At 46.7% G+C, this 23,710-nt stretch overlaps 3 protein-coding genes and 1 long non-coding RNA gene across 6 annotated transcripts; 1 reads left to right on the top strand and 3 right to left on the bottom strand.

The window, feature by feature from the left end:
• Window positions 1-231: 231 nt before the first annotated feature.
• LOC112555904 lies at window positions 232-7,760 on the bottom strand. Of its 3 annotated transcripts, none has more exons than XM_025224476.1 (8): window positions 7,568-7,760; window positions 6,055-6,304; window positions 5,605-5,749; window positions 5,318-5,464; window positions 4,223-4,985; window positions 3,305-3,502; window positions 2,685-2,997; window positions 232-786 (listed from the first exon to the last, which is right to left on the bottom strand). In XM_025224476.1, the coding sequence occupies exons 4-7, from the start codon at window positions 5,451-5,453 to the stop codon at window positions 2,709-2,711; spliced, it is 1,386 nt and encodes a 461-aa protein (XP_025080261.1). In that variant the 5' UTR covers window positions 5,454-5,464; window positions 5,605-5,749; window positions 6,055-6,304; window positions 7,568-7,760; the 3' UTR covers window positions 232-786; window positions 2,685-2,708. The 3 variants fall into 3 exon arrangements, with proteins under 3 accessions (XP_025080261.1, XP_025080262.1, XP_025080264.1); XM_025224477.1 differs by having other exon boundaries at window positions 7,554-7,760; XM_025224479.1 differs by lacking the exon at window positions 7,568-7,760 and having other exon boundaries at window positions 6,055-7,531.
• Window positions 7,761-8,643: 883 nt separating this feature from the next.
• On the bottom strand, window positions 8,644-13,934 carry LOC112555829. Its single transcript, XM_025224360.1, has 7 exons — window positions 13,787-13,934; window positions 11,669-11,870; window positions 11,327-11,390; window positions 10,608-10,786; window positions 10,271-10,449; window positions 9,648-9,780; window positions 8,644-9,048 (listed from the first exon to the last, which is right to left on the bottom strand). Exons 2-7 carry the CDS (start codon window positions 11,859-11,861, stop codon window positions 8,981-8,983), a joined length of 816 nt encoding a protein of 271 aa, XP_025080145.1. The 5' UTR covers window positions 11,862-11,870; window positions 13,787-13,934; the 3' UTR covers window positions 8,644-8,980.
• Window positions 13,935-14,380: 446 nt separating this feature from the next.
• On the bottom strand, window positions 14,381-23,437 carry LOC112555827 (metalloreductase STEAP4-like). The gene is given in 6 exon segments (XM_025224358.1): window positions 14,381-15,354; window positions 15,518-15,711; window positions 15,714-15,810; window positions 17,206-17,905; window positions 23,164-23,312; window positions 23,416-23,437. Coding segments are annotated over 5 exon segments (1,704 nt in total). The 5' UTR covers window positions 23,223-23,312; window positions 23,416-23,437; the 3' UTR covers window positions 14,381-14,700.
• On the top strand, window positions 19,188-20,019 carry LOC112555833. The gene is made up of 2 exons (XR_003097539.1): window positions 19,188-19,460; window positions 19,735-20,019. It is a non-coding gene; the product is annotated as an uncharacterized LOC112555833 (long non-coding RNA).
• Window positions 23,438-23,710: the final 273 nt, after the last annotated feature.

Genomic DNA, 23,710 nt, shown 5'->3' on the forward strand with positions numbered 1-23,710 from the left:
TCCCGTCCCATCCCACGGATGTTTCCCATGGATTCCCATGGTATTAACAATCCTATGGACAAAACTGAAAACCACTTTTCGGCTTTGTTCTATATTCCTGCTACTTCACATACATAGATGATTCAGAGAAAGATTTAAATCCTTGATGAATGAAATAACAGTAAATTTATTTTTGCAATATCAAGTATCGACTACCATGGGAATACCGTTTCCATGGATTCCATGGGACAACACTGCTTTACACACGCTCACACTTCAACTTGTTCCACGCCATTGCAAATAATTTATTGTAAACATTTTTGTCTGGTGAGACCCACGGTCAGCTTGTCAACAAAGGCCCCTCTAACTACAACAAAGGTTTCACTGGGCTTCACTGTCTCAGACCTGATTACTGTGCAGTAAATGGTATCGATATTTACATCTTGAGGTCAAAGGGCGCTGTGGGAGTGGGGTTAAGGGCAACTGGCACATGTCCTTACTACCATGCCGCACACAAATACATCTGCACCAGTAACTCGTATACACACACAAACCCACCCGCCCAGCCATCCACCCACTCCACACACACATCGGAGATAATTTATTGTCCCGCTAAGGGGAGAGCACATCACACTTTCTCTTTGCTCAAAGGTATCGACTCCTGGTGCTCTCCCTTGCTGTCCTTGGCCTCTGGAAGGTCATGGCTGAAGAACCGGATGCAGAAGACGACGCCCGCCGCCAGCAGCGTGAACACGCCGATCACGTGGTACATGGCGTTAAAGGAACCAGTAGAGTCCCGGATGTAACCTGAGTGAATAGCGACAAATAGTTTGCTGTCAATGTATTGTTGTGAGAGCTTAAAGGGATTGTAAAGGCAAAATAAAACTGCTTAGAATCGCGTACAGAGTAGGATAAGTTTGAATCTCGTCTATTTATATGTGTGTTCTTGTGGAAAACGTTGAAGGTTTTTAGTAGAATGTTGTGTTCAATAAGAGAAATGACACGGGACTCTTTTTTTGCTTCCACGAAGTCTCGTTCTCGGTCACGTGACCCTATGACGTGTGGTTTCCATAGTGAGAACCATGCCTCGAGAATGTGCTGCACCCGACTGCCACGAAAAAATGGGAAAAGATTCAAAATTTTCTTTTTATCAGTTTCCGACAGACAGAGCTTACAAGCCTGACACACAGAGTGCGTCATAGAGTAAAATGACGTCAAATCTTCGCAATGACATCAGACACTTCCTGTCAGAGACTGACGTCACAACAAGACTCTGGCATCATAAGGAGACTGACGTCACAAGGAGACTCGTCTGCTTGACCATCTCGGAAGCTATCGCGGTTACTCGGCGGAAGGACACAAAGGTCGATGTCACTGGATTTTTTCAATGTTTATAAACATCGGCAACCGACATAGTGCTGATAACTGGTAATTAAGTGAGAAACGAATCATTTATTTCTCCTGTATCGCTCTCGTGCTCTGTCATTGCAACTAAATATACAGTGATACCTCGGTTCTCGAACGCCTTGACTTTCGACCAAATCGGTATTCGACCAGGAAATTCGAGAAAATTTTGTCTTGGAATCCGAACAAATATTTGGAACTCGAACATCCGAACGTCCGAGATGAGTCGAGTTGAGCCGAATGGCGTTCATTCTGCCCAGCGCGCCTTGCTTGCGTCATCAGTGTGAGTGCAGAGAGAGAGAGAGAGTGACGTTTTTGTGGAGAGAGTCATGAAATGTGTGCAAAATGGACAGAAATCGCAAATTTTGTTGAATAACATCACCCTGATAAAGTGGTAGCAAATAGAGCAGTTAACATTTTTAATGACAATGTTATATGTCCACTTTCCGCAAAATTTTGCAAAGGAGAAAAAAAACAGCAAACAATTGACAAATTCTTCCGTAAAGAAATCAGACAAGCAACTGCAGAGCAAGATTCTGATTCTCCTCAGCAAAAGATACAGAGAACAGAAACACCCGAAGAGCAGTTACCCTCTGTTTTTATTGAATTTTATTTAACCCTTCAAAACAATAACCATCCCCCTTCCCTCCTCCCTCCACATTCATTCCCTCCTGCCATAAAGTTTGGTACAGGTACAGTAAATGAAACACAATTTACTGTACTGTACAGTACATTTTTTTGTTTGTTTGTTTGTTTTTTGTTTTGTTTTAATAAATACACTTTTATTTCTTATTTCTTGTTGAGACTCCTGTTTTTCTACATATTATATACAAATTAGGCCAGTAAATAGGCATTTTCTGGGGCTTGGAACGAATTATTCCAGTTTCCATTATTTCCTATAGGTTTCATTGCTTCGGTTCTCGAACAATTTGGTTCTCGACCGTCTTCCCGGAACGAATTATGTTCGAGAACCGAGGTATCACTGTAGTTTTGAAACGTTTGACCGTCGCCACAGCCTTATCACAAGCCTTTAGAATCCATTTAAAGACCATACTATCAGGAGGGCAGCCCTCACTTCCTCTCCCTCACTACCTTACCTTCACCTGCCCTCTACAGGGTAGCGTTCCCATCCTACATACAGGCAAAGTACGCTGCGCCATACGGGTATCGAACCGACTGAGTTACCGCTTTGTACTTCAAACGGCTTTGCTTTAACCAAAGAGGATAATGCTCTAACCAATAAGCTATCAGCTTCTCCTTGACGAGAGAAGTTTGGGGCAAAAGGGAAAAGCTCCACTCACCTAGCAGAGGGTGGAAGGCCGCCATCACAGCCCCACTAAAGAGCTTGTGGAAGCCCAGTGCCTTGGCCGTATGCTGCACTCCGATGTCCTCCATGATGAGGATGGGCAGCAAGCAAGCGGCCACGCCCCTAGCAACCCCTGGGCCACGGCCAGCGCCACGAGGAGCGGGAAGGTGTTGAGGAAGCGGGTGAACTGGCAGACGACACCCAGCACGCTGAAGCCGATGCAGATGATGGTGGACACCCGCAAAATCTTCAGGTCGGCCAAGAACCCACAACCAAGGCGGCAGCAGAAGTCCAGGCCGCCGATGATGCTGAAACGGGATGACAAACACAGTGCCAGGTGCCGGGAAACAGGATATGACGTCAGCTCGGCTATTGCTGATGTGACATTCAAACAACAAAGTAAGTTGCACTCAGCGTGTTGCACGACGGTTGAATTCTGAGAGCAAAACCTCTATCAGCCGCTAAACTAGTCTGAGAGCTTGTGGTGCAGTGCTGTGCTGTAGCCTGCTGTCACGTGACGATAACGCACGTGCTCAATGTATCGCGTGCAAATTCAAAATTCAAAATTGGAATAACGATTTGACCTGCGCGGGAGGGTGCGCAGGGCTGACCGACCTGAGCAAGATGGCGGCCTGGTTCTCCGTGAGGCCCTGTTCCTGCGCCATGGCCGGCATGTAGGTGGTGACAGCGGCCTCTAGCGGACACAGCAGGTAGAAGATGCTCAGCACGCGGAACATGGGGCTGCGGAAGAGGCTGAAGTCCAGCACGCTCCCCATGCTTCGCAGCGCGCGCACCGTGCGCGACAGCCACGTCCTGAAATTCCACCATGATGTTGTTTACAAAAATGGAGTAAACATTGCGGTTACTTTCAGGTATGTCATATAATACATAATATGTCATAACCTGGAGTTACAAATAGATGAAGACAGTTTTACACAAGTTCTTTCTGTCAGTGTCTTGTCTTTCTCAAACGTTCTTATCAAAGTTTGTAATTGTCGACAATGTTCTTTCAAAAAAACCCTAGACCTTTGACCTCGGAACGTCTGACCACAATACAGTTTTCTAAATTTGACTGTAAGGAATCGAAACTTAGCCCACTGTTGGTTTTTATTTAGTTTATTTAAAACTTTATGTAAAAAGTTATTTTGTCACTTCAAAGTTGATTTTGAAAATCAAGGTCTAGTAGTTGTCACTTCATTCCCGGTGACAATTATTCTTTGCGCTCGCAAGAAAACTTTCTGTGTTGCAATCCAGATAAAAACGGTTAATCCGGGGGTGTTTTTTCTCTCTCTCTAATCTCTCTCTCTCTTAAAAAAAAATTAAGACACTTTCATTTGACACATACCATTTGATACATAAGACTTTCAAGTTTGTCATCCTCTTGGGTTTTGTATCTCTACCTACATCAAAAATAACAGCCGCACTACCTCAACCCGAAAAAGACTAATCTGGAAAGAAAGAAGACAGTAAAATATAAAGATCGTCGGTGAAGTCATAGACAAGGGGAACACCTGACCAGTTTGACCTGCTGACCTTTTCTTAATGTGTATTTCCGGGTCGGACAAAGTTCTGTGTCCTATGAGAGGCTCCAGGTCCTCGATGGCTGGCATGGACATGTACTTGTTGAGGTTGGAGTGGCTGAGGGCATCCAGAACGCTCTTCTTTGCCACGATCTTGTGGTCTCCTACCTTGGAATCGTTTTCAGAGAAGGTCCGTCTTCTTGGGACAGATCTGTCGGACTGCAAGACCAGTTCCGGCATGCTTCGCGTGAATGACGTCACAGGTTGAGGTGAGGGGCGAGTGTACTGAGCAAGGTCATTGACGAGCAAGGCAGTGACGCCATCTTGGTCTGGAGTGTTGAGAAGCAAGGAGTCGTCTGGTTCTGGTGCTTTTTGCCTCACCTCCCTTTCTTCTGGAATGCTTTCTAGTGGCTCCCCTTTGCTTTGCTCGCCGGAGTTCTGGTCCTTGCTCATCAGAGCGTCGTCGGCGGTGTCTGTGATGGTCGTGTCGTCATTAGCCTCGTTCCTCGGTTTTTGTCGTCGGTGTCGTCTGGTGTAGAAGGACGTGGGCCGCAGGAGGGTCGCGCACGCGATGGCGTGAAGACAGATCCCCCCCGACAGCAGCATCGACCCCCGCAGTCCGTACTCCCCCAGCAGGTACGTGATGAGAGGGGGGAAGACCACAGACCCCACCCCTACCCCACACTTGGCGATGGAGTTAGCCAACGAGCGTCTGTTCCGGAAATAGAATCCAATCAAAACTGTCGTCGGCATGTTGAGCATGGCCATTCCCAAACCTACAAGTGACAGGCATTGACAAGATAACAAATATTAATGACAGAATTGTATCTTGAATAATTTAATAATATCTGTAATTAATAGTTCATCTTTCAGACACAGGGTGCTGGCAGTTTAAAGAGAAATTTAAAACAAACTGTGATGAGAGTCAATGGTGGATTTAAAGTGAAGACGAAGATTTCAAGAAAGAAGTTCTCGGTGGCAAGCTATGCTCTGTGAAGAGATTATGTTTGCTCTTTGTACTGAGAAGTTTGAAAAGATCGGTCAGTCAAGTGTCATGTCAATCTTCGACTCGTGTGATGTGTATGTGTGATGTCACGTCTGTGCGTACCATGGAAGATTGCCTGTGTACAAATCAGGTAAGTGATGTTGGTGGCGAAGGATCCCAAGATGGCGCTGATGGAGAGACAGAAGCCGCCCACCAGGACTGTGCGACGGGTGCCCAGCCTCCCAACCACAGCGTTCATGATGAAGAGACCTGCAGCAGGACACAAATGATGAGAACTCAGGATGAACATTGTCGCTTGGAGAGTCGACTGTCACCGTGTATATCACAGATTTCTGTAAAGTCCACTCATTTACTGGCGATGGACCAGAACTGCTGCCATTCACACTTACCTACGATGCTGTTGACCCCGGCTTTGACCCCAAAGAAGAGGGCGGTTTCTGACACCGGAGTCTCGGAACTCGCGCAAGAAGCGGACGAAGAAGATGAAGGTGGCCTTGTTGTAGCCTGACGCGATGACGAAGTTGACGAACCCGGCTGTAACACAAGTCAGCCACGTGACTACTGACGCTGTAACACAGTCAGCCACGTGACTACTGACGGCTGTAACACAAGTCAGCCACGTGACTACTGACGGCTGTAACACAGTCAGCCACATGATTACTCACGAGTGTCAACCACCCAGAAGCCTGGACAGGGACAAACATGTCTACTTCAGCCGTCGTTCTTAAAAACAAATCTAGATAGACAGACAGGCTAGTACGGGGATAAGGAAGGAGAGAGAAAGGAAGACAAACTGAATTGGAGAGAAAACAGGAAGACAGGCTGGCTGCCAGACGTACCCAAAACGATCATCCAAGCCCACCCGACGTCGTATGGTACCCCATCATGAAGTGACTGGTCACGTGACTGCACTTTGTGTTTCTTTGTGGACTTTTCTGTCTTCACGTCGACTGTGTCTGAAGCTGCAGGCCCCGAAGGGGTCCGTTGGCAGTGGCGTGGCTTCCGGTTCCCATGATGCCCCAAGTGGCTGACTATGACGTGAGCTCGTGCACGCCCTTCTCTGATGCGTGACGTCACTCCGAGGTAAAACTGAAAACGTTCACAAAAATGTCTCAGTAAAGTTTAGACACTCTCACTTCAATGTACAGCTGTAGGTAACTCCATGCTGAAACATTTCCAGGTAAGGCTCCAGACTCCAAATACTATCAATAAATCAATGAACTAGTTGAAGTGAGTATTGAAAAATAAGTGACGTCTGTCTGACGACCAGAGGGAACGTCACACGTAGCAGCATTGTCACCGCTGGCTGGCATGTCGGATACACCTGTCTGTTCGTTACCTGTTTATAACCTGTCTGATGAGTCGTCTTACATCGTCTGACATCTTCTTACATCACGAGTTTATGTCATTAGAACACATACACCGTCCCACAACTCGGGTACTAAGCACGTGATGTGTACTGGTCACCCGGCTGTTAAAGTGTCTTGCTCCAGCCACCAGGCTTTCCCTCCCTCAAAGATTCTTCACTAGATTCTCTCCCCCTCCCTTTTGCTTTTAAATGACAGCCGTTTATCCTGCATCCAGGAGGTGCCGTCATTTTACACACAGTCAGATTGTATGCAACTGTATTTTCCTGTGTGCAATGTATTCATTCATAAACGTCTCTAAAGTCCAAGCCTGTAAATCTCGTGTTTGTCAGAGCCAGTGGAGAAATCAGCTCCACGCTTCTGTCCCATTGCCTGGTCTAAGGGAGAGCACCAAGACAGTAATGATGTTTTGAAGCCGACGCTGTTGTCTCCCTTACACCGTTGCGCCCTGTGACCTGCGGCTGATCCATGAGGCCGGCAGCAGGTGGAGGAGGGCGTGTGCATATGTACTTGTCACTTTATTTGGGGCCAGAACAGCAAACCCCAGCGGACTCTCATGTCCTCCACGTATGGATGCCAGCGAAATCATCGACAGAACTGGACCTTCAGCAGACACCGTGCAGTTTCTCTGTCCCCCAAAAACTGTTATGATTTCCGGACAAAGACAGATAAAGACAAGGTCCATTCATCAATTTAAACGACTTACAACAGAATTTATATTTCCACCATGAATATCTTTAATGCTGTTTTTCTACACAGCTTTTCCCACAACGAACATCTTGAATTTTCTTCCCTCCTCTTCGTTTTTCAACTTGCTTTTCCTGTCGCTCTATCCACAAGGATGTAGAGCAGAATGAACAAAGATACAAATAAAAACAAATAACAAGATGCTCATGGTATATAATGAATGTCTCAAATTAGCAACTATAAAGAAAAACAAACGAGATAAATGTAAAAATCTATTACATTACTTCGTTGTTGTCACCTTTGATCTCCTGAGTTATATTTCTCTTCTTTCTTCCCTTTGAAGAGAACACGTCCTCTTTATCTCCTCACAGCAGCAAGATGTTTGTGCTCAAGAAAATGATGATCTACCCCTTTATCTTTCTTGTCATATATTTATGCATACAAATGAGTACTGTTTGTCCAGGAGATACATACAATGTCACGTGCACGTTGTTTTCTGTGAGTACCTCGCAGGTCAGCCCTCGTGGATAAGACAGTCAGATAGCGGTCTGTCCCGTGAGGGACTCGCGACACTCAACAACTTTGAAGGGTGCGAAATCTTGACCTGAAGATTCGAAGGGACGAGTAAGAAAGACAAAAAGTAGTCACACTTGCACGTGACCCTCAGACACGTGATCTGGTGACCTGCTTAGACCGTCATGATGGGCACGGACAACTCGTCCAACGGATTAACAAAATAAAGAAAGGAAAGAAAAAGAAAAGAATCCTGTTCTTACGAAAGGATGTTGTTTTAGGGTACATGTACTTATCTTTGCATGGGACTTTAGTTAGCAGACTTGTTTGTCACTATTATGTCCACCTTTGTTTGTTTGTCGTCTTTCCTCTTTTGATGTATGAAGGGTTATGCAAGAGAAGAACGAAATATTTTACATCGTGTGGATGTGTCTGTGAGTGTGTGAGAGAGTGTGTATGTTTGTATGTGTGTGTGTGTGCTCGCGCGCTGCAGGCTTGTAGTCGACAAACTCGGTCAGTGTTGGGAGGTCGTATTAAAGGTCACTGACAATTAGATATTTAGGTTAGAAACCACAGCGACTTTCTGACCTCCAACCTGTGACATGAAGTACCGGACCCTGTGCTGACATGTTCGGAAAAGTACGATTAAAAAAAAGAAGTGATATTTTCATACAGATGCAGTCTCGCTTTCAATCGTTCATTTCTTCCTCCTCTCACCCCTACCACTATCTCACACATACAGTCACACGCGCACAGACACATGCATAACCCACAGTCACACGCGCACAGACACATGCATTCAACTGAATTGAGTGATTGATTGCATTGTAACTGCCACTCACAAAGAAAGTAATCTTGGTAGAGTTTCTGACACTTTATGTACTAGCTGTACAATGTTATAATTAAGTTAATATTTACATGTTCTGTTTTGTACACATTATTATAATGTATTATTGGTACATATTGTAGAGGTTGTATTGTTATTATTACTATTTGTACTGGTGTACTAGTGTACTTGTATGTAGTATGCACTACTTGTGTATATTGTACTATTGTGTACTATTGTGTACTAATTGCGTTTGTTGTACTGTTGCAGTGCTTTGTACTAGTTGTAATATATATATTATTATGACGTAGTATCAGTTTTTGACGTCGTAGCTGTAGTCACGTGATACCCAGGTGCTCTTCTCTCTCCTGTCTACCGTCTGGGGATCAACACCCTGAGCAGTCCTTCTAGGTTGACCCCACCCCGGCTGGTGACCTCGCCTACACGAAGAGAAACAATGATGTTGAGATGAGAACTGTTACAGCAATGGTTGTAAGTGAAAATAGTCGGATATTGAAAATGGTGGTCAGTCGGTGCTGACGACACAGTTACCGTTATACACAGGTGTTGTCCGAGAACTTTCTCACATCGACATTTAGCTCTGTGAAAATCCACAGTCCTTACCTGCTAGTGAATACTTTTTTAACAATCCTTCAGACACTACTAGATACCAACAATCCTATAAAAGTACGAAGTATATTTGTAATAGCATTTGTTGTTTGGAGGATTGGCATAAAAATTTTACAAAATGAAGCCGACTTTTAATCTAATTCCAAATTCACTGGTCATTTCTTTCAAGATTGTCTCTCATTGTACCCACGACCATAGAGTACGACTTACTGTGCAAAGCCTGTACACAGTGTCAATATAATCTCTGATCTGTGCCGATAGTTTGTCAAGAAACAAGACACTTTTCATAATAACTCAAGGGAGGCTACAAGATATTAGAACAGTAATATGCAGATTGTCTCCCTTTGACCATAGTTTCTTTTTGCATGATGGGAAGGGGGAGGAGAATCCTCACAGCTCGAAGACTTACCAAAGAGTTCCCTGGCGGCTTCCTCTACGGGTAGCAACCCTTCTTGTGACAAGATTGACTGCAGTAGCTGCTGGAAGTTAGGCAAGTCTTGGCCCAGCTGCCCCAGCAGTTCATGTCCGGCTCTCTCCAGCTCCTGGCGACACCATCTCGCGATTAATCTCAGTCTCAGCGTCAGCGGCTCAAATGGTGGGGGTGGTAGTGGGGTGGTGGTGAGGGAGGTGGGGTGGGGTTCGTTTCTGTGGTGGTTGGTTGGTAAAGTGCATGTTCTCTCGTGTCAATATATGTCAGCTCAATGCACGATATCGAATGTCAGTTATTCGCTGCTGCTGCTACTGTCAGAACAGTTACGATGATCATGAACGCTTCCACTTTATTTGTCGTTGTCTAACTTCCCGGCACGTCCATGTCTAGCCTCAAAGCACATCCATGTAGCCCTAAGTCAACGACAGGTGTGTAATTACTTCTTGTTAAAGTCATTAGCATTCAGCACAATAAACTGTTTCCTGTGTAAATATTATAGTTTCAACCAAACCCTGCAAGACTTTGAGTCTTTTCACTGTTTATGTATAACATCTTTGTCATGCTGCAGTCGACATCGTGACATTTCAGTTACCGTCTGTTACCTGTACGACTTTGTCCACCAGGGGGCGCAGTCCGCTGACGATTCCTTGCGCCAGTTGCTCGGCCTCGGAGACGAGGCTGCGTTTGGGTTTAAGGGCGTTGCTGAGGGCCCCCAGCGCCATCTGGAAACTGTACTTCTCTACCCACTCCATGATCTGCTGCTGCAGGTTGGTGTGGGCCTCTGTGGGCAAGTCATAGCAACATGGCAGTCAGCGAACACAATGCAGGCCCACAGAGAAAAGTTGGGTGGGTAGCTATAAATAGGTGTGTGCGTGCGTGTGTGCGTGTGTGTGTGTGTGTGATACTCAAACCAGGAGCAGAACAATGGAGAGAACTCACTGATGTAGGTGATGACCTTAGCCAGGACCTGCTCACTCTGGTTGCCTAGATACTCCTTGGTGAGATCCTCCAGCTTTGATGCCGCCACGTCGCCGGTGGTCTCGATGAACTTGATGAGGTCTTCACACAGCTCGCGGTGGGTCATGACAAACATGGCCACCTTCTCCAGTGTCTGCATGCTGGGGAACAACAGGAGCTTGACTGAGACTAAACAGTTCTCTACCAACTAAGATTATGTATTCCTTATGTTTGAAAAATAACAACAGCACAGTAAAGGCTGGCTTTCAGACTAGCCCACACCAAACTATCCGATATTTTCTATTATTTGTTGAATTTCTAAATGAATTGTACAGACACTTGCCAAGTTATTAGTCTTTTAACATCAAATGATATCACAAGAGCAGTCACAAACACTGTTGCAACATTAGATATTTATACAGCTTGTCGGATCACTAATCAGTGGTTTATTAAAACTACAGTTTCCAGAGAATCTTTAGAACTGAACATTTTATCGTCCTGCTCTTTGTTTTCAAATATTCGCTGCGGTACAGTGTCAGACTATACTGAGAGTCTTTGTTTATGAATAATAACTGGCTGTGCAATCTGCTTAGTATCATAAGTACTTGTGTGTGTGTGTGCGCGCTCACGAGTGTTGATATGTTTAGAAGACAGGACACATACATAGGTAGCAGGAGAGGAAAAGACAGTTTGAAACCCACTCGATGTTTCTCTTGCTTCCTTGTCCGATCTCCTTGGATAAGTCCTGAAGGCCAGAAATCATCTCTGAAACAAGTGGTAATTACATATATTCTTTCTTTTGTCTCTCTCTCTCACCTGTTTTTCTACTACCCGCCTTTTTCCGTTTTCTCTTTATCTCCCCCATCACCCTCCCCCCTTCTCCTTTTACTTACTGTGTCTTTTCTGTCCACCCCACCCACCTAGAGTTCTTTTCTTGTTCAGTTTCCTCCCTCCTTTCTCTCTCTCTCTTCTCTTGTCCTCTCCCTTGTCTATTTTTCATTTTTACGACAGGAAGTGACGTGAGGCTGTCATGTGCTACTTACTGCCGCCGACTGTGGTGACGAGTCGGATGGCGCTCTGCTGCAGGCCGTCCAGAGCCTCCTGTCCAAACGTCTTGAAGTTCTCGCCCAGGCGACAGAAGAAGTTCTTGAAGCCGTCCAGAAAGCCGGTGCCCGCGGTGGGGCACTCGGCCGTTGCCCCGGCAACCAGCAGACACAGCAAGATGGCCGCCCGCATTGTGATCACCTAGCGATGACAGACATCGCTGTCAGATGAGTCAACGAATTCTCCGTTTTGTGAAATGCCTGTTATTTGTGTGAAGTAGGGGCCAGTGAAGTAGTACTGCCACATCAGGGGTAATAACAGAGGAAGTATGGAGAGTGCAGAGTGGACTACAGGGTGGACTACAAGTGGACTACAGGGTGGACTACAAGTGGAGACACTTCCTGGGGATCGTCAGTTGTCTGTTTGTGGGCTCGTCTGAGTTGTTGAAAGGATGCGTGTAGGGCTGTGAGTACGATGACTGGCTACAAACGATGAGACTGTGTGACCACAGTGAGCAGTGCTCACATTGCCCATGTTGCTGTACAACGTATACCAGCTAGTGGTCAATTATTTATGCATTAATGTATTATTTATTTAACTAATTACTTGTTTGCTTCCATTTAGCTTGAACATCAGTAATTAAGCTTTTGCTGTGTGGTTTCCTACCTGGGAGGGACTTAGTGTTATGTTCGTTTTAAAGTAAAATTCTTTGAGTGTCTAGTTGTTGTTTTTTCCCTTTTGTTTGCAATGTTAACGTCCATTCTTCTGTTTCTGCTGTTCTAAAGGACGCCGCTGGAGAAAGGGAAACAGTTGGCGACACGAAAGTATGTCATTGGAAGATAAACGAGAGAAAGTGCCGGTGACCTCTGACCTGATAAGATGATGACGCAATCACGTGATGGCGTGACTGGTCTCATCGTGTGTTCTCTGAGAGTAACAAGTATTCTGAACACCTGGCGCTTTCTGGTGCCTTCTACTAGAAGTGTACCTCGGAGACAAACCTGGGAGGTAGTGTGTGCCTGCAGATCACGTGATCATGCGCCGTAGTTGCAATGCATCATGGGACGAACAGAAGACAAAATGTCAACCAATCAAAAACTCGTACACCGATAACCTGACGTTGACGACGTCGTGACTGGGGTTAGAGACTGTGTTGACAGAAATACACCAAGACAGATATTTATGCACAAAGGCGTGCGCACGCGCTCTCACACACACACACACATACACACATACACACTTTTTTACAGGTAAATGTGTACGCTGAGAGGTTTCGTTGAAGGAGGGTGTCGATGTCGGAACTGTACACAGACTGCAAGAAATGATTTTACCGATGTTGTGAAGTGTCTGCAGTGTGTCTGTCAGAGTGATGATGGTCCTGAGACTGTTTCGACACGAATCATGAAGGTTGGAGAATCAGATGAAGATCTTAGGACAGGGAAGGAAGGAAGACAGAACGTAGCGGTGATGGAGTCTTATGACAGACCAGTTTATAATGTCGGGGAGGGAGCCATTGCAGCTTTTCGAGACGAGGTATGACGGGGACATTGACTAAAGATCAGTCTGGCAACTAAACTCTGCCCTCGGTAGTTTTGAGAGAAAATGATCCGGAACACCAGGAACAGTGAGTTTCTGTAGTCAAGAGGAAATAAAATTAGAGAAGAAACAAGATGCTGTGGATTGTACCGAGCAGACGTAGGTCATAGGGCACAAACTGGCAAGAAAGTTAGTCCGACCACACGCCTACATCACGGACAGATGCCCAGCGAACTCATTGTTCATAGAGTCCGTGTAGAGCACAGACGGAAACAGGAAATACGTGTTCATGTCATGGAGAGATTGCAGGTAGAGGATGGAGAAACAAATCAAAATATATTGTCAGCAAGAAATTATTGAATAACATTACAATAAGCCCAGATTTAATACGAAATCGCAATAGGAATACTCAGTTCGTAAGAGTACTCGCAAGATAAAATGAGAGAAATACTCTCAAGTCTATCGCTACATGGCCTCGTGTAAGATGTTAGCAATGCGAGCATGAAGACGATGTAAAGTTCTCACACACACTACGAGATGAATTCAGCAGCAGACGATTGGCCAAAGACAGCGGCACTTACCTGTCGTTGATATCACCGCTTGTTACGGACCTTCTCCGAGCCCAATATATATATATCAACTCTTAGGTCATGACTCCTCATGGCACGGCCTGATCACAAGGCTACTGACGTCACTGGTGTATGGAAAAGTGGAGAGAACACCTGGACTGTGACATGCACTCATACCTGTGTGTGGTGTCTTCTGGTGTTTATGTGGGGGGGGGGGGTGTGACATCTACACCAACAGACCAACAAACAACCAACAGACCAACAAACACACCAACAGACCAACATACACACCAAAAACACACCAACATACACACCAACACAACACGAACAGACCAACATACACAACACACCAACAAGGGGGATGACACCTGGCGTCAGAAGCGAGAGGGTCGTGACTTTCTGTCGGCACCTGCACCTTCCCAGGACGAGAAGGTGGCCTGCCTGGTGTGCGAATGCTGTGTGGGTCATATCAGTGGGGTGCATTTCTATCTACAGGTCAACCTGTCCCCGGGCTACCCAACATGCTGACCGAATGATTTGTATGTCTATTTGAATATAGACAGAAGCAAGGGACTGCGATAATGTTTAGAAAAGGACACATTTGTGCACAGTTTTGACTTTATGTTTATTTATGAATAGTCAGCTGACAGCTAGAGGCATGTTTGGCACAACAGATGCTGGAATCAAACGATAATTATTCTTAGGCAAGCAGGCTTTGCTAACTAACTTTCACCCCACCTAGTCCTTGCTAGATAAACCTGCCCCACCCCTCCCCCAACACACACACAGAGTCATTGTCAACTACCCCCCCCTACCCAGTTGTTAGTAGCTACCCTGACACTCAGCCTTTGCTAGCTAACACTCACCAGCACGTTTCTTGTTAGTGATTTACCCTCGTCAATTTACCCACAGATTACAACTATAGCTCACGAGCAGAATTCTGTCAGTGTCAGTAAACTTTTTACAAACTTCAGTTTCAATGGTTTCAGGCTCACACACCCTGGTTGTCTACACAACCGAACAGTCACACTGTCGGTAGGTAAAGTCGAGCGGGTGGCACCATTGACACAAGCACCACAGTCGCTGTCGAGATCCTGTTCCGAGGAAATGGCGGAGTAGGCAGGAGAGTTGGTGAACAGCGTCCCCTTGGTGGGCGCCGAGCAGCAGGCGGGTCGTGCCCTCTTGACCTCACGTCCACAGCACAGTGCTGAGAACTCCTCGCCATGACGGATACGCCGCAGACGGGTGGACAGCGGGGGTACGGCCAGTGTCACTCGCAGCAGCAGAGTCAGCGCCGGGAGGAGCCCCGACAAGAAGGTGATCGACCTCAAGGCCATCACAGGGCCGGCCTTGACCCATCCTGGGGCGCCCATGGCAACCACATGAGCGACAGCCAAGGTGAGGGCCGCCAGTCCCACGCGAGACTGCAGGCAGCGCCACTCGCCCCAGTTGAGTGACGCAGCAACAGACGGAAGTGACGCGATCCCTGTGACGATCAGAAGAATGATGGACGTCACTCCCAGCAGCGAGGCAACCTCCCCTTTCCATGTCATCCATGTTGGCGCCAGGGTGATGGTCACCTGGTGACAAGTTCACAAAGACACATTTCACATCTTTGCAAAAAAACTTTCTAAAAGTCAAGTGAAATTTGGACTGAACCTCAGCTGCTCAGACACAAGGGGAGACCATATTAGACAGTAGTGCCAACAACAAGATACTTTTCCCCAATAAGTGCACACGTACCGGCCCCGAGATGTTGGCAGGAATGGTAACTGTGGGCTTCTCGAACCACGAGGAGAAGTAGGTGGCGTTGAGCATCATGGCGGAGATGAAGGCGTGCGTCATCGCCAGGCAAAGGGAGATAAGCCCCAGCTGCCGGCGGGTCTTCATCCAGCAGGCCAGCCAGTGCGGGAAGGGCCTGTACTTGGTTCCCGCCACACCTGCACCACACCTGCCATGCCCCCCGCCAGGTACGTCACAGCCAAGATGGTGATGGCGGTCATACACAGCGGCTTGTTGAAGACCTTCAAGAACACCTGTCGATCAACAAGAAAGCAAGGGGAAGTCAACAAACACAGCAGACAAACACGATGGTTACTACAGTTTGTCTCACGAAATGTCCTGTCCCGTTATCCTGTCATACCATCCTGCCGCCTCACATGTCAGGGTACACGACATCAGACAGAGAGCTCATCTGCGGTGGAGTCAGGAATTGTTCATTTGAATGTTGCACATTTCCAAGTGAGAGATTTAGTCCTGGAATGTCGTGGCTGTGTAAATTTGAAGTGTCGGGCCATTAGTCACAAAAATTCACAAGTTTGCGATGTGCAGCTGATGGGTTTGGCGGCCTGGTGAGCCATAGGTAGCTGCAAGTGATTATACTTCTCAGGACACTACATACTATCAACTCTTTATCTGGCATACTGTGCTTATTTGTGGTAGAACGGATACATTCCCCTAAAAGTATGTTACCCGCTCGACATGGGCACCTAGTTTATTTTCAATCTGCCGGGAACAGTTGACAGAAGTTGACTTTTAAACAGACAACAATTTTTGGATAAAAAGGGAGGTAAAGCGTTATGTCACGCGCTCAACCACCTTTTTAATGTAATTACGTCCCTTTACTCGTGAAAAGCTGTTTGGTGAGCCTGGAAATTAATAATCTTGAGCCGCCTGGTAATGGAGTAAATAAATATCTGATAAACAATGAAAGGAACTTCAATGGACATTCCGAACTGTACAAGATGGTCGTTTGGAAAGCTGTCATTTTGAACTGTGAAGATAAATATCACTTCTAAATCACAACAAAAACAACTTTTTGTCAGATGTTTAGAAAATGTTTGTTTTTGTGTGAGTGGACACAGACACCGACCCTTTTGCAAAAAGTTGCTACGTGCGTGCAGTTACAATGGCGGGTAGCCAGCCGTTACACAAGTAATGCGAAGACAGCGGGACACATGTTGAAATAAAGACATTAAATATTTGTAATATGTAATAAATAGATTTTTGGTATATTTCTCTCATATTGTCTGGTTTGTTTCAGACAAGCGCTATTAAATTACGGATAATGAAAACCGAAAGTATGGTGTCGGTAGGCATAGGAGCATTAGGCTGAAGCAGACGATGCTTTGTTCGTAAGTTTTAGTGAGTTTATGTAGCAGTTACTGTAGTTTTAAACAGAAAACAGAAAAAGTCAATAATTTGCTGATTGTTATACGTCGATAGTTTCTTATTGTTAGTGATACATTTCAGATGGAAGTTAAACTGCTAAAATTCGACGTAAGCAATATTATAGATACAATTTGTAGACCTTATCATCATTTGATGGTTAACAAATAGTGTCATCTGTGTAACACTCAGACCCAGGTTTTCAGTCACTTGAGTAGAAAGTCAGTGTCGGTAACTTCTCGTGATTACAGACAGCAACTCACCTGCTCCCACCTGTAGGCGGTTTTCTCGATGAAGTAGATGTAGGCGCAGTACAGCGCCCACAAGTTGAAAAGGCCAAAGGTCAAGAAGAGCGGCAGCTTCCAGCCCGGGAAGACGCAGAAGACGAAGGCCTCCATGTTGCGCGCGGCACGCAGGCCGCCCATGTCGCACGGCACGAAGCCCAGGTTGCGCGCCAGCTCCAGCACGCGCTCGCGTGCTTCACGTTCATCGGCCGCCACGAAGACGCGCGTGTGGTTCTGCGTGCTGTCCTCCATGGCGTACGACGACACGGAGTTGAAGGCCTTCACTACCTGCGCCTGCGGCAACAGGTCCTGCAGGTGCTGGGCGTTGGAGCGCGTGCTGTACCTGTTGCGGCGGTTGGAGACGTCCACCACCACCTTGCCAGCCAGCAGCGCCGCCCGCGGGGCAAGGGTCAACCGGAAGTTCTCCACGTGCAGGGCGGCCAGCAGCAGGTCGCAGCGCGCGATGCAGTCGTCGAGTGAAGTCAGCTGCACGCCGCACAGGCATTCGTCGTACACCGACACCTGCCGCGTGTCCGGATAGCGACTGCCCATTATGACGTCATATCCGCTCAACAGCAGCCGCTTGGCCAGCGCGCGTGCGTACTCACCAGTTCCCAGAATTCCCACGCAGCGCTGCTGTGACGTAGACTTGGTTGCCAGGGTGCTCTTCATGTCTGTCCTGCACACAACGAGCACAATATACACTAACGATCACTGACCACGAACTTTGAACTCAAAGAGATAAATAAAACTTCAAACAGACGATGGCGAAACAAACAGCTGGTGCGTACAAACAAGCAGCCAGGCTTGATACATAACGATACATAAGAGAGATGATTTAGACATGATCTCACTTCACCTTCCAGGTGAGACTTTAACGACCACCAACAACTCTTTACAATGGAAACATCGCACGGACATCGACAACCCGACGTTGCAATTGCCTCGAGCTAGGACAGCCAGGGTAGACAACCATCCTCCCATGAACCTCTGTTATCATGCTTTGTGTGATGAAAGTGTAGAGACCGGCATTTGACGACAGTATTAAAGCCAACTCACTTGAATCGTTTCTGGATGTACACTCAGTCATCACTCGCTCATCTCCCTTCGTCCAAGAAAACAAGATGACGACTGCCTCAGTCCTAGTATTGTGTCCATTGCCTTCAATGAAGGCTAATTGCTTGATGAAGCTCAGTCTTACCACACTAACCCACATCATTCATGCCAGCACCCACTTGTAACACGGCTTGGTCACGTGACTGATGGCCATCTAGTTACATCTGGTGTCGGTGTCGGAGTACAAGACGTCTGCTGAGCTTTCACGACTGCGTTCACCTTTGACACAAGAAGTTCTATTGCCTCCTCCCCTCCTCCCCCCACGGCCTTACACAAGGCTATCTACAGGTTAACAAAAACATCTTATTTTATCGTAGTATCCATCCCGCAACAGTTGAATATCAGCGACAGCGACACAGGGGAGAGAACTCGCTAGCACGTGTCCCAGACAAGTAGTTGCGGCCCTTCCTTGACAACAAGTGCTCAGCCTTGTAATCATCGTTAATTCCTTTAATTAATAGTTGAAGGTTTACACAGACAAACAAAGCTACTTCTTCTCTACTGAGATGACAGTCATGTGTCATGGCGAGAGAAACATATCATGTGCTGCGAACTGTGCTGTAAGTCAGTGTGTGGCAAGGTGTGTAGGTAATGTACAGTGTGTACATGTATATACACGTTGGTGGCGGCAACATGGAGGTGTATAAGTAATGTACATGTATATACACGTTGGTGGCGGCAAGGTGCGAGGTGTCGGCTTTGTGTACATGTTGGTGTCTGTCATTCTGTACACAACTGGTAAGTGTTGACTAACGTGGTCTGGTTCTAACTTAAACAGTCCAACGTCTTTTAGTGTAAACAAAGATAACGCACCGAGTTCAGGAGGTCACAAAGTTCAACTTACTGCTGACGGAGTGGATGTGAGGCTGTGTCCCGCGGTAAATACCTGGCGCGTCACTCCACTGCCCTCGTCTGCTCCACACCTCGGTCACAAAGTCACTGGGAGGGGCTCAGTGCTCCTCCACTCACTTCCTTCTCTCGGTGACACCTGATGAGTTGTGGAGCTCACACTTTAATTGTTTACGTTCTTAGAAAGCCGTCTGCTGACGTTCCTCTTCCAGCGGCCTTCAGCGGCAACACAGTGCGCGCGCACGCATGCAGGAAGTTGCGTCAGCGAGGTGGGAGAGCAGACGACCTGGAAAGGGGCGACGATGTATGTGTGTGCGTGCGTGCGGTGTGAGGTGTACGGCGACTTACAACCCTCACCTGCATGCTCCTCGTGGTGGAGACACGAGACAGAGATTAAAAGAGAATAAACACGAACGTCAGAAAAGTAATGTTAGCCATCGCTAGTGTCAGGGATGGCAGGAGGACAAAACTTTCAATGCAGAAGATATTTGTCACAGAAATCACGTTTTATTTCACTGCAAAGTTTCTGTTGTCTGATTCCAGTCACATGATCCGGAAGTGCAAGGAAGCCGTCGACATGGAGAAGTCCTAGCCCAACACATGCTACTAAATACTAAAGGCTGAACCCACACACAGTCCGGTGCACGACTACTCCAGTCCCGACTGTTTGCTCTGCTTTTACGGCCAACATGGCGACGATTGTCGACCTCAAACGAGGCCTTCACACGATGACTGAGAAAAAAATGAGCAAGTACAAACTGTCAAATAAACTTCTCAGCCGGGCTGGTCTTCACACGAGGCACTATGTCCTGTTTGAGTAAAATCTGTTTCCCTTCAATTGTAGCCTTGTTTTCGCTGGCAAACAGTGCGCGCGCCTGTGAATATGTATACATAGTGAGAGAGAGAGGCAGGGTGGATGATGACCACACTGCAGTAACAATACGGCCTTGACATTAAAGAGATGCTGATCAACACCATGGCTGCCAGAGACTAGGAAACAAGCGGACCTGTGTTTCACCAAAAACTAGGGAACAACAGCCTCGCTTTCACCTTGAGTCGTGTCTCAAGACGAGGCCAGACGATCGGTTATTTCTTGGCCCAGTTCGTTTTTATCGAGAGGAATCAGACTTGTGGTCTTAATTACTACCACTAGATATGTATTATAGTATTACTACCACTAGATAGTGGTTACGGTGTGTTTATAAACACCAGAAGTGGAGCAACTAGAGACTCTCGTACATCGACACGTGGCCGAGAACACGCCGATACAATCAGTGACGTCACGGACAGTTTCCCTGGTGTAAGCTTTCCCCCTCCCCACCTCATCAGTTACAGTTCAGTCGTTTCTGTGAACATTCACACCACCAGGCTGAGTGTTCGGTCAGTGTGCTGATGTCTCTGTCAGATTAAACTCCTTGTCTTTCTCTCGCCTTTTCTGTCATCACAAACATGTACACGTGTGCATACAAACTGAGCTGTTACGTTGTCAACGTGTTCGTCACGTAGCCAAAGGTCTTCACGTGAGAAGCATTGGGACTGGTGGTGGGGTGGGGTAGGTACCGCAGGTAAAAACACACTTGTAAGTAAGATCAATCAAACGAGGAACTATGTGTTAGTCTTTATGTTGCTGTCTGTGTGTCTGTGTGTACGACCTGCTGCCATCTACCAAGAGAGAGGATAAGTAAGAGTCGAAAGAAAAATAAAAACTTGACGGAAAAGTCGACAGCGGGCTGTTGTAGTAAAAAACGAGAAGCCACCGACAGATCGTGTGTTTTGTGTTCAAATGCGCGTGAACAGCGCGTGAGGCGGTGACGTCAGTGTGTGACGTGGTCATGACAGTATAAATATAGAATGCATTATATAATCAGCTGTATGAGTATATAATGCACTGTAGCTATAAATAGAACATTAGAGCAAACTCTTGGCCCCCTATACCTGTCGGTATTCAGGACGAAAAAAGTGAGAGAAAAGTGCGGATGTAAGGAGAAAGCCACCTCACAGGTGTGTGGACCACAAGGAGCAAACAAAACTATAAATAGCACAGAGGTCATGTACGAGCAACGCTGTGCGCGTGCACGGGAAAGGTCAAGGTCGACACTGGTTAGCAAAGGGCAGCGGGTGGGAGAGTGGGATGGAGTTGAAGGTGAGAAGAGAGAGGCTGTACACAGGAGACAAACAGGATGATTTGCGGTGAAGAGCCAGGAGTGTGATTATACCGACAGGCGACCTCTGGCGGTGTGGGAACGAGGACAGGAGCCTCGACAAGATGACTGAGGGCTGCTGATGCTGATGCTGCCATTGTCTACTCTAGACTCTAGGCTTCCACTCACTAGGTATGTCGTCAGACAAGCTGTTGGAGACTAAACAACATACATAATCGTAATACCAAACGACAGTAAGAGAGACATGGAGGGAGGAACACCGAACCAACAAATAGGTAAGAGGGAGGAAGAGGGGCGTGTGTTGAAGAGGAAGAAGAGGAGAATCGGTGCTTTACGCCGAGCCAGCAACTAAGACTATCACAGCAAGGTACTCAGCCCTGTAAACAGATGTCACACGCAGAGAAACAGCATCGTGCCCGAGACGAGAAGAGAATCCGGAGCCTCCAGTCTTCACTGTGATGATGACAGGCGCTAACTGTTGCGCCAGCGGACCGCCAAGCAAACAGAGGAACAAGCAGCAACAGAGGAATGTTGGAGTTATCTAATTCTGACCTCCATCAGTTCTACACTACATCTCAAATGCACTTTAACTGTGTACAGCTCAAAGAAAAGAACGACATTCCATGTAATCCAGGGTGTATCCGAGCAACCTTCTCCTGTCACAATGTTTGAGTGGCGGTTGGCGGAGTAACGGTCTATCAAAACAGTTTGCTGTCAACGTCCTCGTCAACGGTTCAGCAGGAAGGAGAACGTCTGTAACCCAAGACACGGACGTTGTGAAGGAATATTCCAGAATATCCACGGGATATCAAGAAGATAAGACTACTACAACTGACGATCACATTTCCGACACCAGCTACAATTACACCGAGTCAGCAACAACATCAGCAACAACATCAGCAGTCCCTCTGCTCCGAGAAGACGAAAGCTGATCCTTGGTGCCAGTGGGCTGCCAACAATTAGCAGACATCAGCAGTCAGCATGGTGCCATCTGAGTTCGCGACAACATCAGTGTTTGAAAAGAGATTTAATTAAATGATAGGCCATCAGAAGAAAGTAGAAAGTCACCTCGGGGATGACAGGTGACCAGTGGCTTTGTGTTGATGTCACTCAACTCTATCTGTGCTGGCGACAAGCTCCAGGATGGGGGGGGGGGGAGAGGTCAGTGCCATCAAACACCAGAGGTCACTACAGGAAACCAGACTCCACCTGTGAGTACCTCTGACGACAATGGAGTCCGACCTCAGAAATGATTAGGTCTGGCACTTGATAAGAAAAAACTGAGTTAATGCTCTTGGTTCTCGTCTTACAACAGCAAGAGTTGTCTAACGTGGTGTAAATGGTGATAATTATGGGATGTCTATGGCGCTTTTCTACACCAAGGCCAGCTCTAAGCGCTTTAAAAAAGCTGATGATGATGATGATTGATGATGATGATGATGATGATGATGATGATGATGATTGATGATGATGGCTAGGAGCACAAGATCGTCAATTCTGGAAACGAAGAAGTCTAAGTTATCCCGAAGTAGTCGTGACAATTGATGGAGTAAGTATGTAGCAGACAGTGTATGTATGTAACCTACTGTATGTAGTGGCAGGCTTACAACACTTCTTTTTGAAACTAATTATGACGATGTGATTATCACAAAGATCGACGACGATGTGATTATCACAAAGATCGACAACGGACCGGAGGGTTGTCTGCTCGCTAGTCCAACAGAGAGACAAAGAGAAGAAGAGCAGAGGAGTGGCCAGTGACGTCGAGAAGTAACGGTCAAAAAACACGGAAGAAGGATCTGTTACCTACCTTGGTTCTGAGGAGCAGCAAGATGAGCTGAGGGGGGGAGTTCCGGCCGTTGACGTCATCCTGTCTCCACACCGCCGCCAGCGGTCACGGTCTGTGGGTTTATTGTGAGGTCCTTGCGATAAAGGCGTTCAACGGAAATCGTTTTAGAGCTGAAAAAAAAATCAAAGGCAAGCATATGTTAGTTTCGAACATGACGAAACTGCTAAAACATATGTTGAGGACATCTTTGTCATAAGTAGTGTTTGCACTCACACATCATGTGACCTCACTTTGTTCTGGCACGTGCGTGTGTGTGTATGTGTGTGTGTTGGCGCGCGCTATCACAATCAAATATCATAGTCGTGTACAGCATCAGGTAGAATGTGAAAGTCACTCTACCACCTGCAGTCACGAGAAGGTGACATGACACCTGTAAATACAAGACAGGTGTCAGTGCAAGGTAAGGGAGCCATCACAACCACCACGCACACCAGCACCAAGACACACAATGCCGCGGTCACATCACACCCTCGTGTAATCAAACACTTCGTTAACTCGTGAACAAAGT

Source organism: Pomacea canaliculata, linkage group LG14, assembly GCF_003073045.1.
Source record: "Pomacea canaliculata isolate SZHN2017 linkage group LG14, ASM307304v1, whole genome shotgun sequence".
Lineage (NCBI taxonomy): Eukaryota > Metazoa > Mollusca > Gastropoda > Architaenioglossa > Ampullariidae > Pomacea > Pomacea canaliculata.